Raw genomic sequence first — 12,587 nt, forward strand, 5'->3', positions numbered from 1 at the left:
CCAGCATCCAGGAAACAAAGAGAAGACAGGAAGGAGATGGGATCCCAATGTTCCCTATAAGGACATACTCCCAATGACCTGACTTCCTCCAACTAGGTCTCACTTCCTACAGGGCCCATCATCTCCTAATAGTGCCATAGGCAGGCAACCAAGTTGTGTTAGCAGATAGGCCTTTGGGGGACATGTCAGAACATATCTTTTACCCATTCCTCTCTTGGAGTAACCCCTGGCTTTATTGGGGTATAACTGGAAAATGAAAATGGTCTAAATAAAAAGTACAATATACTGTTTTGATATACATTGTAAAATGATCTCTGTAATCATATAATTAACACATCACTTAGTACAATGATCTCTGTGTGTGTGTGTGTGTGTGTGTGTGTGTGTGTGTGTGTGTGTGTGAGATGAGAACACTAAAGATCTGTCTTAGCAGATTTCTAGTATACAGTCATTCCTCAGTATGCAAGGGCCATTGTTCTTAAGACTGCAGATACTCAAGTAAGACCTTACAGGAAATGACGTAGTATTTGTGTAGAGCCTATGTTGACCCTCCTATGTGCTTTAACCCATCTCTAGATTGCTTATCAGACCTAACACAGGTAAATGCTGTATAAGTAGTTATTGTGCTGTATTGTTGAGGGAATGAGGTCCTCAAACATCTGTAGTATTCAGTACAGATGCAATTTTAAAGACATTTCAATGTGGAATTGGTTGAATCTGCAGGTGTGGAATCTGGGGTACAGAGGGTGGTTAACAGTAGCCACCATGTTGTCCACCAGATCCCAGAACCTACTCAATTGTGACTGAATGTGGGTGAGCTTTGGCTAACATTTCCTTGACTCTCCAGCTCCTGGTGAGTGGGATTTTGGTGTTTTCTTACTGGTTTGTATTGGGTTTTACTTATAAAAGAAATGAATTCTGGATTTATTATTGCAAAATTTTTGCCCAGGTAGCCATTTCTTTGCTTTGTAAATTTTTTTTACCATGCTGAGTACTTTGTAGAATCAAGTCTATCAATCCTTTTCCTCTGAGGTTACTGAATTACTGAATTTTTAAGGTTAGCGTGACCTTCACTCTTCTAAGATTATTTTTTTAAATAAAGGTTTCTTCCAGAACTTCTATGATTTTATTCTAAGCTAAATATTTGGTTTATCTGGAATTTATTATGGTGTACAGATACAGAAAGAATTACACTTTAAGGACCTTTTGCCAAATAGCTAACTGGGTGTGCCCAAGCTGTTCAGTGCATCTTTCCCTCACTGTGTTTGAAAGGCTGCCTGTGCTGTTTGTCTGAATCTGCTTCTGGATTGGTTTGGGGGATTGTCCATCCAAGCTCCAGATATAGGCTGCTTTATTTATTTATTAAAAATTTTTTTTCTTGGTGTTATTGGGACTTGAACTCAAGGCCTTGTGCTTGTTAGGCAGGTGCTCTACCACTTGAGCCACATCTCCAGCCCTTTTTTGCGTTAGGTGTTTTTCATGTGGGTTCTTTCTTTGTGTCTGGACCAGTCTGGACCTCCTAGCTACATCTTTCTAGTAGCTGGGATGACAAGTGCACACCACCACACCCAGCTTTTATTGGTCGAGATGGAGTCTTATGAATCTTTTTGCCCCAGTTGGCCTCAAACTGCCATCCTCCCAACCTCTGCCATGAGCCACCATGCCTGGCTCAGGCTGCTTTGTTGATGAGGGATTTATGGCACATAAATCCTACCTGGTTGGACTGGCTCCTGCCCTTGGCACAACACTCTTTTTCACATCTTCCCTGGAAATTTTGCGTGACTGTTTTCTGTGGAAATGTTTGAGTCAGCTTGTCTACTTACACACTAAAAATTCCTGTTGGCATTTTTTATTGGGCATGCATTGAACGTCTCTAGTTAGAGGGAGAATGTTAGCTTCATGGTGCAGATTCACCAAGCTGTTTGTTCAGCTTGTTTATCTTCTTCCATAAAAAATATTCATAAAAATCCCACACATATCTTTATTGTCCATTCTTGGTGTTCCCCACCTTTTATTTTAGTAAATGTTATCTTTCGTTTCATTGTTTTTTCCTCTAACTTGTTGCATTTGTAGGAACAAAGAATGCTATTGATTTTTTGAGTATTAAGTTGGAAACCATTTGGCTAATGAATTCTCGTATTTTTTTCAAAACAGATTTTAGTTGTTTGCTTGGGTTTTTCCTGGCATATAACCCTACTATCTACAAATTAAAGAGATTTTTGCTACTTCCCTTATTGTTTTCTGTTACTTCTTCCTCTTGTCTTACTGGATTGGGACAAACAATGTTATCTAACAGTGGATTATGCCCACCACTAAACAATATTATTTTGAAAGATCCATCCTTTTTATTTTCTGTCATAGAAAACTTCAAGTGTATGCAGATGCAGAGAACACCATACTCTGTATCGTGCCACCACCAGCCCCAGACTCGGCAGGATTTGCACTCTCTGGCTAGTGGTGTTTCATCCACGCCTCCATTCTTTCCAAGGGTGTTCTAGAGCAAATCTCAGACCTCATGTCATTTCCTCTTTAAGTATGTCAAATATAAATATCAAAATACAGAACACTTCTTAAAAAATAACTCCAATGGTATTATCACAGCTAACAATCATGTCTTTTGTCTGTTTTCTGCTTTTGAAATTTTAACTTTATTTTTGAATTAGCACACAGTAATATATGAGGGGATTTTCATTATTGTCCCACTCCTTGCCCTCTCTTCCTCCCTTTTTGCAACAGTGTTTGGTGGGTTTCGTTACACCTTCTTCATAGGTGTTTCTGTAATGTGCTCAGATCCTCTACCCCTCAGTATCCTTTCCTCTCCTTTCCCCCTCTCACTGCTCCCCCCCCAGACTGTGCTCTGTGTCCCATTTTTATATCATTAGATATTTAGTATTTGCCTTTCCCCAGTTTACAATGTGTTTGGATTTTTGGCTGATTTTTTTTATTATTGTTAGTGGTTATTTTTGGTGGTGCTGGGGTTTAAACTCAGGGTCTCGACTTGAGCCATGTCTCTAGCCTCTTTTGCTTCAGTTATTTTTCATGCTTTTTGCCCCAGGACTATTCTCAGACTATGATCCTACTACCTCTGCCTCCCATGTAGCTGGGATTACAGGTATACACCCCAGCTTTTCTATGAAATAGGATCTCACTAACTTTTTTGCCTGGGCTGGCCTGCAACCATGATCCTCCTACCTCCACCTCCCAGGTGTCTGGGGCTATGGACTGAGCCACTGTATCTGACCCAGTGAGTTTGTTTTAATGGAGAACTGAACAAGCTCCATGGACTGATATATTTTATAGTTCTTTTCTTTCTTTCTTTTTTTGTAATGGGTTCTTCATCCATCTCTCTCTCTTCTTTCTTACAATTGTCTGGTTGATGTTGTGAAAACATCTGCATCCTTTGTTCTGTAGAGTTTCTTGCAGGCATGTGACACCTGGCTGTCTCTCTTTTGGTAGTGTTGACAAGAACTCATTGATTATTCTGATATCACTTCCTGTTCATTGATTAGCTGGACTTCTATGCAGAGAAAGTGTATCTCATCAAGTAATTGGTCACTCTGAGTATAGTTCACATGAGAAAAGCAGGTTAAATCCAAATTCCCTTCTCTTCAGCAGTTTTTTTTAAATTAATGAGTTTCCCTGACAACATCTAAAGATAACAGATGAGGTTTTCTATGCTGTCACTAGGAACCTCGGTTGGAACATGTTGGTGTGTTGGGGTGTGCAACAATCATCAGGCTTACATACATAAATAAGTGTATGTGGTAGAGAATGTCTAATATGGCCCAGTGATCCCATCTCCTGGTCTCAATAGATTTGAGTAATTCCTTCCTCTTGAATGTGGCTAAATTTCTTGAGTTCCTTCTAACAAATAAAGTGATGAGAAACCACTTCTGAAATTAGGTTTTAGAAAGACAGTAGCTTCTGTCTTGCTCACTCTTGCTTGTTCTCTCTAAGGGAAACAAGTTACAGTGTTGTAGTTGTAAATTGCCCTCTGGAAAGGCCTGGATGGCATGGGACTGATGACCAACAGCTTTGTGAGTGAACTTGGAAGTGGACCCTCCCCTGTTCAGTCTTTAAGATGGCTTGATTGCCAACTTGATAACTTCACTGATTAGCTGATATCTGTCCTTGTGAGATCCTGAGTCAGAGGCTCCAGAGATGGTAAATGTTTGTTGTTTTAAGCTGCCAAATTTGGGGGTATCATGACTCATTCTGATACTTTGTCAGGAGAACAGAGTTCTTGCATTTGTGCTTTCTTATTCCTACGGCCCAAATTCCTGTTCTCAAGGACACCATCCTGATTATCAATCTGTTTTATTCTACTAATCATACCAGAGTCTCGAAATAACAGCATCAGTACTGCTCAGGGCACATCGCTGTTGATTCAGTTTATGGCTTGTTAGCATTTACTTTTGTCATTGGAATTCAGTCTAGGAGGGAATGTATCACCAAGCAACAGTGTTTTTGCAATATTTTGGAATTGTTTTTCCTACTTGCATTCATTTTTGTTTTGATTCTTAGGAATTTGCTTTTCTCACTGTAATTATCTAAATTACTTTCACAATTGCAAATTTAAATATATAGCAGAGGGTATATGCAAAGGTGTCCAGTTTCTTCCTGTCTTTACTCCTCTCCTGCCCCCTCATCCCCTGCATTTATTTCTTCTCTCTATGGATAATCATTTTTAACATTGGTCATGCTTTTTTTCAGATTTTTAAATCTTTGTCTAGACTTTAAAATTTTTCTTAAGTGGTGCATAAGAATATACAAATTCTTTTTATTTTAAATTTTATATGAGGTTAGTTATGGTATGGTGTGATGGAAACATTGTGTCTTGTTTAACATTCTACACATCTTTATGGTAAGCATACCTTCCCCTTTTTAGCTCAGTGATGGTGAACTTAGACCCCTTTCTCCATCTTGTCTTTTTCATAGATAACTAAGTCCAGGTTAGACCTTTGCCGTTGGATGGACATTTCCTGTTGAGGAACATTTGAGTGGTTTCCAGGATTTTGCTATTATGCATAGTGTTGCAATAACTGCCTAGACATACGCCTTTTCTTATTTTTGCCAGTTTAAAAAAGTTATTATGCTTTTTATGAGAAGTCATTCTCCCAGACACAAGCTTCTGCTTAGAATCGGTCATAAGCAAACAGGCCCTGATTGAACTTGACTTTGACCTTCTTCCAGCACTCTCTGTCACATTACTGCTCCTCCTGGCAGCCAATGACCTGATGTCTCTCACTGGGTTCTAAAGTACCACACAGTGGCGCTCCAGGGCATTCCCTTCAGTGACATCCCAGCCTATACCGCAGACCCAGGGCTGCCTCCCTGGTGAATGGCCCACGGGTCTGAATTTATAGGCAGTGTCTTCTCATTCCAACAGCTTTACAGGATCCCTTTTAACAAGGGCTTCTCAGAAGCACAGGCCCCTGCAGGGATAGAGAGTCAAGGCCCAGGACAAGCTGGTGCTGTGGGGATGCCTAGAGACCTAGAGATCACACTTTGGCTTTGTGGCAGAAAGTGCAACCTGAGACCTGCGTACATGACTGATAGCATCACTGCCTGTCTCCTGTGTTTGTTAAGGAGTCCCCTTCCACCAGCCTAAGCAGCCAGCCTAGCACATGATCTCAGTGTCCACCAGTCTGACCCATCAGAGCTATGGCCCCTCATCCCAGCAAAGGCAGGTGCCTTTCTGCACCTGGCTCCTTACGCCATCTGACATCTCTTCTCTCCCGTGTCTTCCACTCTTCTCCACTGGCTTTGAACCCATCTGTCTGTCCTATATCTATGCACAACCAACACTCCACCTTCTCCTCTTCCTCCCAAGCCAGAACGGGGGGTGCTGCTCTGTGCCTCTCCATACTCCTCAGCCCACTGTCAGGCTCCTTCTCCCTCTCCTGAGACACTACTCCAAGGCCACCACTGCCCCCTTGTCATGATACCTGGTACATGAGCCCCTCATAGATGGCTTCCTGCCAACATGGACACAGATGGGCATGGCTCCCTTTCTGAGTCCTGTCTCCTCTTGGCAGAGCTGGCTCCTGAGGCCTCCTCCCCAGGGGACCCACCCATGTCTACAGCTTCACTTGGCACCCCACACAGCTCACCCCCCCCACTCTCTTCTCTAACCTGAACCTCTGAATCAGCTGCCTGCTGTGCTGCATTTGGAACACACCCCAGCCACTAGAGCTAAACTTGCTTAAAAAAAACCCACTTCAAGGTCAGTCCTCTTCCAGGGGCCCCTTGGCTCTGAGTAGTGGCTCCATCCATCCATCCATCCATCCATCCATGCAACCAGCTTTCCAGCCTTCATTCTCACCTCATCCCAACTCCAACTTCCAGGCCTTTTGGGTGAGCCCTACTCTGTCACCACCTTGGCCCACACCAACATCAACTCTTGCTTTCTTGGACTGTTGCGGTAGCCTCTCAGCTACCCTGCATTCTTCCTTTCTGCTGTGTCTCCCTATGCATCCAGGTTAAGTCTAATGACAGTGATTGTGCCACTTCCCCAGTTGAGGTCCTTTGGTGTGGCCCCAGGGTCCTAACATTTGGCCAACACTTTCTCTGTAGCATTGACTTATTCCAGTTACTGGTCCATCCCCTGAGCCAGGCAGTCATAGTCTTTGTCAAGTGCCACCACCCCTGTCACCTCAGGGCCTTTGCACCTGCTCTTGCCTCAGTCTGGATCCAGGGAGAAGAGGGATGGTCTTGGAGGTAATGAGACTACCTGGTGCCAGGCTGGAGCATTGGAGGTCTCTGCCCACTCCCCACGTGCAAGAGTATCTTCTCCAGAGGCATCAGCACTGGGGCTCCCAGGTACAGCTCTATGCAGACAGTGACAAGAAATGCAGGGCTCAGTGCAACCCCTGCTCCACACATAGGTCAGAACAATGCTCACCCAAGACAGAACACCTGCTCAGGGCAGGTTTCCCTAAGGGGCACTTTAAACAAAGACTCCTTCCAGCAGAGAAGTAACTGGAGCACCTTAGCCTTTTCTAAACCATGCAGGTATGTGATCCACATGTTTATATAAGTCAGAAGAAGAACATTGTGAAGAGGACAGTCACTGGGGATGCAGGCTCCCCTTAAGCCTCTGTCTTTATTCTGTTGTCCTTCGTCTCCCTCTGGTGGTCTCAGCTCAGGGTTAGCACAAGAGTCAAGCAGAGTGAAAACAATGTATATCAAAGCACGCAGGACCAGCTGCTATCAGCTGTTGGATCTGGTTTTGCATTTTGTGATTGAAGTTGTGAGCTGCATATATGAGTATGAAATACCTCCTCATCCCACCCCACCCCCACGGCCTCTCTTCTGTGCATGGGTTTCCTTCCCTGACATGTAGTGTGGGAGAGGCGGCAGGCAGAATGCTCTAGGAAAAAGGACAAGGCAGGAGTGAAAAGAGGACCCCCTGGCACAAGTGTCTGTTTGGAGTTTTAGCAAAGACCTTGAATCCTTCCCTGGCCCAGTGCGCAAAGCAGGTGTCAGTGGACACTGATGGTTGACCCTGCTGCTCTGCTAGGTACCCATCACGCACAGAGTCTGTGCCCCGAGACTGGCCCCAGCTGGGTGAGGCCCTTTCTAGGGAGTGATGCATCCAGGTATTCATCAGTCTATCAGAGAAGTTCGGGAAATCGCCCAAGGTCACCTGGGGAACTGGCAGCGGAGGAATCAGAAGGCATCAGCCTCCAAAAATGGAGTTGGATGTAAAAGGGAAGATGTATCTTCATCTCTTCCCAGGGACTAGGGCCCATGCAGCCCCCTCCCCACACTTAAGACCTTAACACACTTGCCCAGGACACACAACCTAAGTGCTGGCTGAGGGTGATGTCAACAGTACCTTCCTGCAGCACACAGTGTCTCCATCTCCTGGTTAGTAATGGTCACTACATCGGACCCCACTTGGGCACTTGGGCCTCACTTTGGGGTGACTCTTGACCAGTGGTAGACACCTCTGAACCACATTACTGGAGAGAATAAGATGGCATGTGGTAGAAAAACCTGGTGTCCTTCTGTCCAGAGCCCCAGCGGTCAGGGTGAAGAATGCAGTGTCCCATGGATGGCCTCTGTACCTGCCTTGTTGGTGCACCTGCATGCAAGTCACACCTGCCAGTGGACAGATGGGCAGGGGATCCTCCCCTGGTGCAGCCGTATGGGCCCTGAAGCCTCCCACCTGTATGATGCATACGTCCCTGCCCAGCTAGACATGGATGTAGCTCTATGGAGAGGGCCAGGGACACCTGAAATAGAAGGAGGAGCCAGATTTGACCTTGACCATGGAGTACTACAGGAGTCAGCTGATGCACTCTTGTCCTTGAGGGCCAGGATGTTGCAAGAGGCAGTATCTTTGGGCAGCTGCCTGGTGATCCTGAATTAGAAAGTAAGTCCAGCCTTGTGCCTTTCAGAGAATTTTGGCCTTGGAAATTTCTGACTTATTTGCTCCTAAAATGATGGCAGGCTGGAGGGCTCATATTCCTATTCTATCCTGTTTTGTCCACATGGTGCATTTCCCTATGTGCCCCTTTCAGAATGAAAATGTCCAGAAAATCCCATGGCTTGCTGAGCCCATCTCTGGGTCTGGCCTGGTGCTAATCAGGGCCCTTACCTTATCCCCTTAGTCCCTATATACCCCTGGGGCAAATGTCCTGAGCCCAGCGTGAGTACATCTCAGGGTCAGGGGCCTGGGGAGTTGCAGGCTTAGAGCCCTTCTCCTGGTGGCTTTTATCTCAGGAGTTTCTGTGAGTGGTATAACAGAGGGGTGTTTCCTCTATTTCCCCTCAAGGGATAAAGAAGCAGCCTCACAGAGCAGGCCACCTCCCTGGGCTGGGCTCCTGGTGACCAGGTGCCAGGATTGCCTCCCCTACGGGTCTCACCAGTGTCTTCAGATCTAACAGCAGCCTCTTTAGTCCGTGTTTGGGCTGTGGTAATCATGGAGAGTTTACTACTCTAATAATTCAGAGTACCTGCCACTGAACTCATTACTTCCCAGTCTGCATCCACAGAACACCGCACTGTGTCTGACACGTTCCCAGCAAGTGCACAGGCCCAGTATGTGAGGGGCAGCCTATGGGTCCAAAGCCACAACACTGCTCCTGTGTGCAAGGCTGCCCCCAGCTGTGTGTGCATGTGTGTGTGTTCATGAGGGCATATGTGAACAACACTGGGACAAGGCTGGGTGACCCACGATGGACTTTTGGGGAGGAGGAAGGGGCTCCCTGAGGGTCCATGTTGAGCTGGGGTCCTGCCAGAGAGCTACAGTTGGGATGCTCTCTCCTACTGGAGTCAACGCTGAGCCGGAGGCCAGAGTGGGTAGCCAGGAGGAATGTGGGTAGAACATGGTGATGAAGGCACCACACCAGCAACAGAGAGGACAGCAGCTTGCATTGACCTGTAGGGAAGATGACAGTGACAGTGGGAAGAGAAACCCACGATTGAAACATTTGTCAGGGGTCCGTGTGCTGTGGCTGGGGTGCCTGTTTTGAACACAGAAAGGGTGAGCTTACACACCTGCCAGAGCTAGGGTGCCCCTGCCAGCCCCCGAGGCAGCCCCACAGATGGCTCCCACATTTGCACTCCTCCAGCTGCAGCAGTGTTGGCCACAAAGGCTCGTGATGATGTAACCAGCTGAAGGACAGCGCCCCTGCAGGCCTGGTCCCAGGTCATATGGGAAAAAGGCCACACTTTCCCACACCTCCATCTCTGGAAAAGGCCTGAGAAGGTACCTCTTCCATTCCAGGGTGTGAGAGCTCAGCAGCTTCACCCTGTGAGATGTGGACATTACTGGGGAATCCATCCACAGTGGAGGGCCAAGAAGGCCAGAGACATCAGCGTCCATCTACCAGGCCTGCAAGGAAGCCTAAGCAATGGTCTCCACTAGGCCAGTGGCCAGCTGGCTGCATCCCCAAGGCTGTGTCCTCCTGGCCACCCATCTGATTTTGTACATAAAGTTTTCTTGGGACGTGGCCCATATTGTCTGTGGCTACCTTTGTGCCACAGTGAGCCATAGCAACATAGATGACAAGGGCTAAATTAGTCACCATCTTGTCCTCAATACAGGCTTGCTATGCCCTCGCTAGAGATGCACAGTCCTGTTCAGGAGCCGCCTTCTGTTAATGTGGCTTTTTATATCTCTATTAATTAGAATTGCAGTGATCCTTCGGTATCCATAGAGATTTCTGGGACCCCTGTGTACACATTGTGTTTACACAGAATCTGTGCACATCTTCCCCTCTACATCACATCGCCTCTAGATCACTTATAATACCTGATACCATGTAAATACTTTGTGAATAGTTGTTTCACTGTATTGTTTAGGGAATAAGGATGAGCAAAAGGTCTGTATGTGTGCAGTACACCACAGTTCAACTACATACTACACAATCAGAGGGTGCTTGAATCCACAGATGTGGAATGAATGCACAAATACAAACTCCCAGCTGGACATCCAAGAAAAGATCCAGTCCTCACTTGCAGAAGCCGCAAAGCACATGTGGCCAATGTCTCCTGCATTGAGCAGCACAGAGAACATTCCATCACAGTGGGATGTTCTGTAGGGCTGCCATGGTCTAGGGGCAGCAGATACAAGGAGGAGCACATTGCTCAACCTGGGCCTGAGTTGTGTGGGATGAGAGGCTGCAGGCCAGCAGTAACCCCACAGGGCAGCAGAAGAGGAAAAGGCAGTGTGCACATACACTTCACCACTGTGAGTTCCAGAGTTAGGGTTAGTTGGGAGGCAGCACCTTCTGGGTGTTCGCCTTGGAGGCTGAGCTGCCTTTATTAATAGTCACCTGGAATCCTGGAATGCTGTTCCTGATCTGATAATGTGGAATTGTCTGGCCACTTGTTGATTTTGTACAATGACTCCCACCAGGCACCAGTGGATAGTGAAGGACATAAGACTGGCCTCCCCTGGGGCTGCAGACTCCAGAAGGCTCAGCCCATCTCCATCCTGGCTGTCATGTTCCTGTGCCTGGGCTAGGCATGTGAGCCCTTTGTTCAGGGCATCTGTCCTCTGGGAAGACACTCACTCTGCTCCCCCTTAGTTCCAGGGCCCTGTGAGCCAGAAGACCTCATTGATGGAATCATCTTTGCTGCCAACTACCTGGGCTCCACTCAGCTGCTCTCTGAACGCAACCCGTCCAAAAACATCAGAATGATGCAGGCGCAGGAAGCCGTCAGCAGGGTCAAGGTAGGGCTGCCACCAGGGCTGGGGTGGGATAGGAGAGAACCAAAGCAAGGGAATGAAGTGAAACACTAACGTTCTGCCCAGCCCTGGACAACAGAAATTGACAAATGGCTAAAGTACTCAGCATGCCCTGCAGCTTAGCTGGGCAAATGCTTGGCTGGACACAGAGGCCACTAGCTCCTTAATAAAGCAAGGTCTAGCTGGGCACTGGTGGCTCACACCTATAATCCTAGCTACTCAGGAGGCAGAGATGGTGGCTCGCAGCAAATAGTTTGCAAGACCCCATCTTGAAAACAATAAACACAAAAAAGGACTGGCAGGGCACCTGCCTAGCAAGCATAAGGCATTGAGTTCAAATCCCAGTACTACCAAAAATTTAAAAACAAAGCAAGGCCTACCAGTCCCTCGGAAACATGATCTATAAAAGATGTCATTCTGAACCATTCCAGTCACAAAACATGTTTCTTTGGATACTAAAATTGCATTCCAACCCTATGTGTATTTTTAGCACCATTCAAAATACTTGCAGAAACGGGGAAAGTAAATCATGTTTTATTAAAATGCATGACCACAAGAAAAAACTCTGACGTACTTGCAGCTCCAGTCTGCCTGATTGTCAGTGGTGGGTGAGGCTGGCCAAGATGTTGAACGCACATCAGCAAAGCTAAGTGGGGGTGGGGAGGGACACTGACCCCGCCAGCGTCAAGATGGGGGCCTGCACACACTGCCAGTCCATGTGGGTGAGTGATACTCTCAGCCCTCTTCCAGCCCTCACTGTGTACTTACTTTGAGGGGACAAAGGGGCCCCCTGAGGCCATCCACAGTGGTCAGGGAAAGCCAAAAGAACCCAGGTCAGGGTTAAGCCCTGCTCCCAGTGTCCCTTGACAAAAGCCTTGGGTTCGGACACAGCTTGGCTTGTTCCCTGCTGGCTGGCCACACCTCTGTACATGGGGTGGTTGACAGTCATTTCTAGCACTGCAGGGGAACATACATAAACCCCTCTTGATCACTGTGGGCTCAACACCGTGGTGGCTGTCCTTCTGCTGGATGTCAGGTTGGAGTACTGGGGTGCTGAGCACCAGACTGAGATAACCTGCCTTCCCTTTGTGCCCATCTGCTTTTCTTTTCTCTTACATGCTGCTCAGAGGATGCAAAAGGCCGCTAAGATCAAGAAAAAAGCGGTGTGTAGGACCACTGTAGCCCTGGACAAGGGTGTTTGTGTGTGTGTCTGTGGTTTGCCCTGTGTGGTGGTGTGTGTTGTGTAGGGGAGAGGAATGTCCAGTGGGAATCCAAATAACCCTGCAAAGCTCTTTTTTCGGTAGGTGAATATTAGACTTTTGAATGCAACTGCAAACAATACTTTTTGTGACTGCCCACTTTTAGAGGAATTTAGTAGTTGCTC

General features: G+C 46.8%; 1 protein-coding gene across 9 annotated transcripts in view; it reads left to right on the plus strand.

The window, feature by feature from the left end:
- Positions 1 to 12,587, plus strand: part of Apba2 (amyloid beta precursor protein binding family A member 2) — a 306,198-nt gene that overhangs the window by 269,852 nt on the left and 23,759 nt on the right. For 8 of the 9 annotated variants that reach the window (XM_074061687.1, XM_074061689.1, XM_074061686.1 and 5 more), the window contains 2 exons: positions 11,043 to 11,188; positions 12,331 to 12,366. In XM_074061687.1, the coding sequence (XP_073917788.1) occupies positions 11,043 to 11,188; positions 12,331 to 12,366 (182 nt within the window). The remainder of the gene's footprint in view (positions 1 to 11,042; positions 11,189 to 12,330; positions 12,367 to 12,587) is intronic. The other variant, XM_074061691.1, reaches the window with a different exon arrangement.

This window comes from Castor canadensis, chromosome 19, assembly GCF_047511655.1.
Source record: "Castor canadensis chromosome 19, mCasCan1.hap1v2, whole genome shotgun sequence".
Taxonomy (NCBI): domain Eukaryota; kingdom Metazoa; phylum Chordata; class Mammalia; order Rodentia; family Castoridae; genus Castor; species Castor canadensis.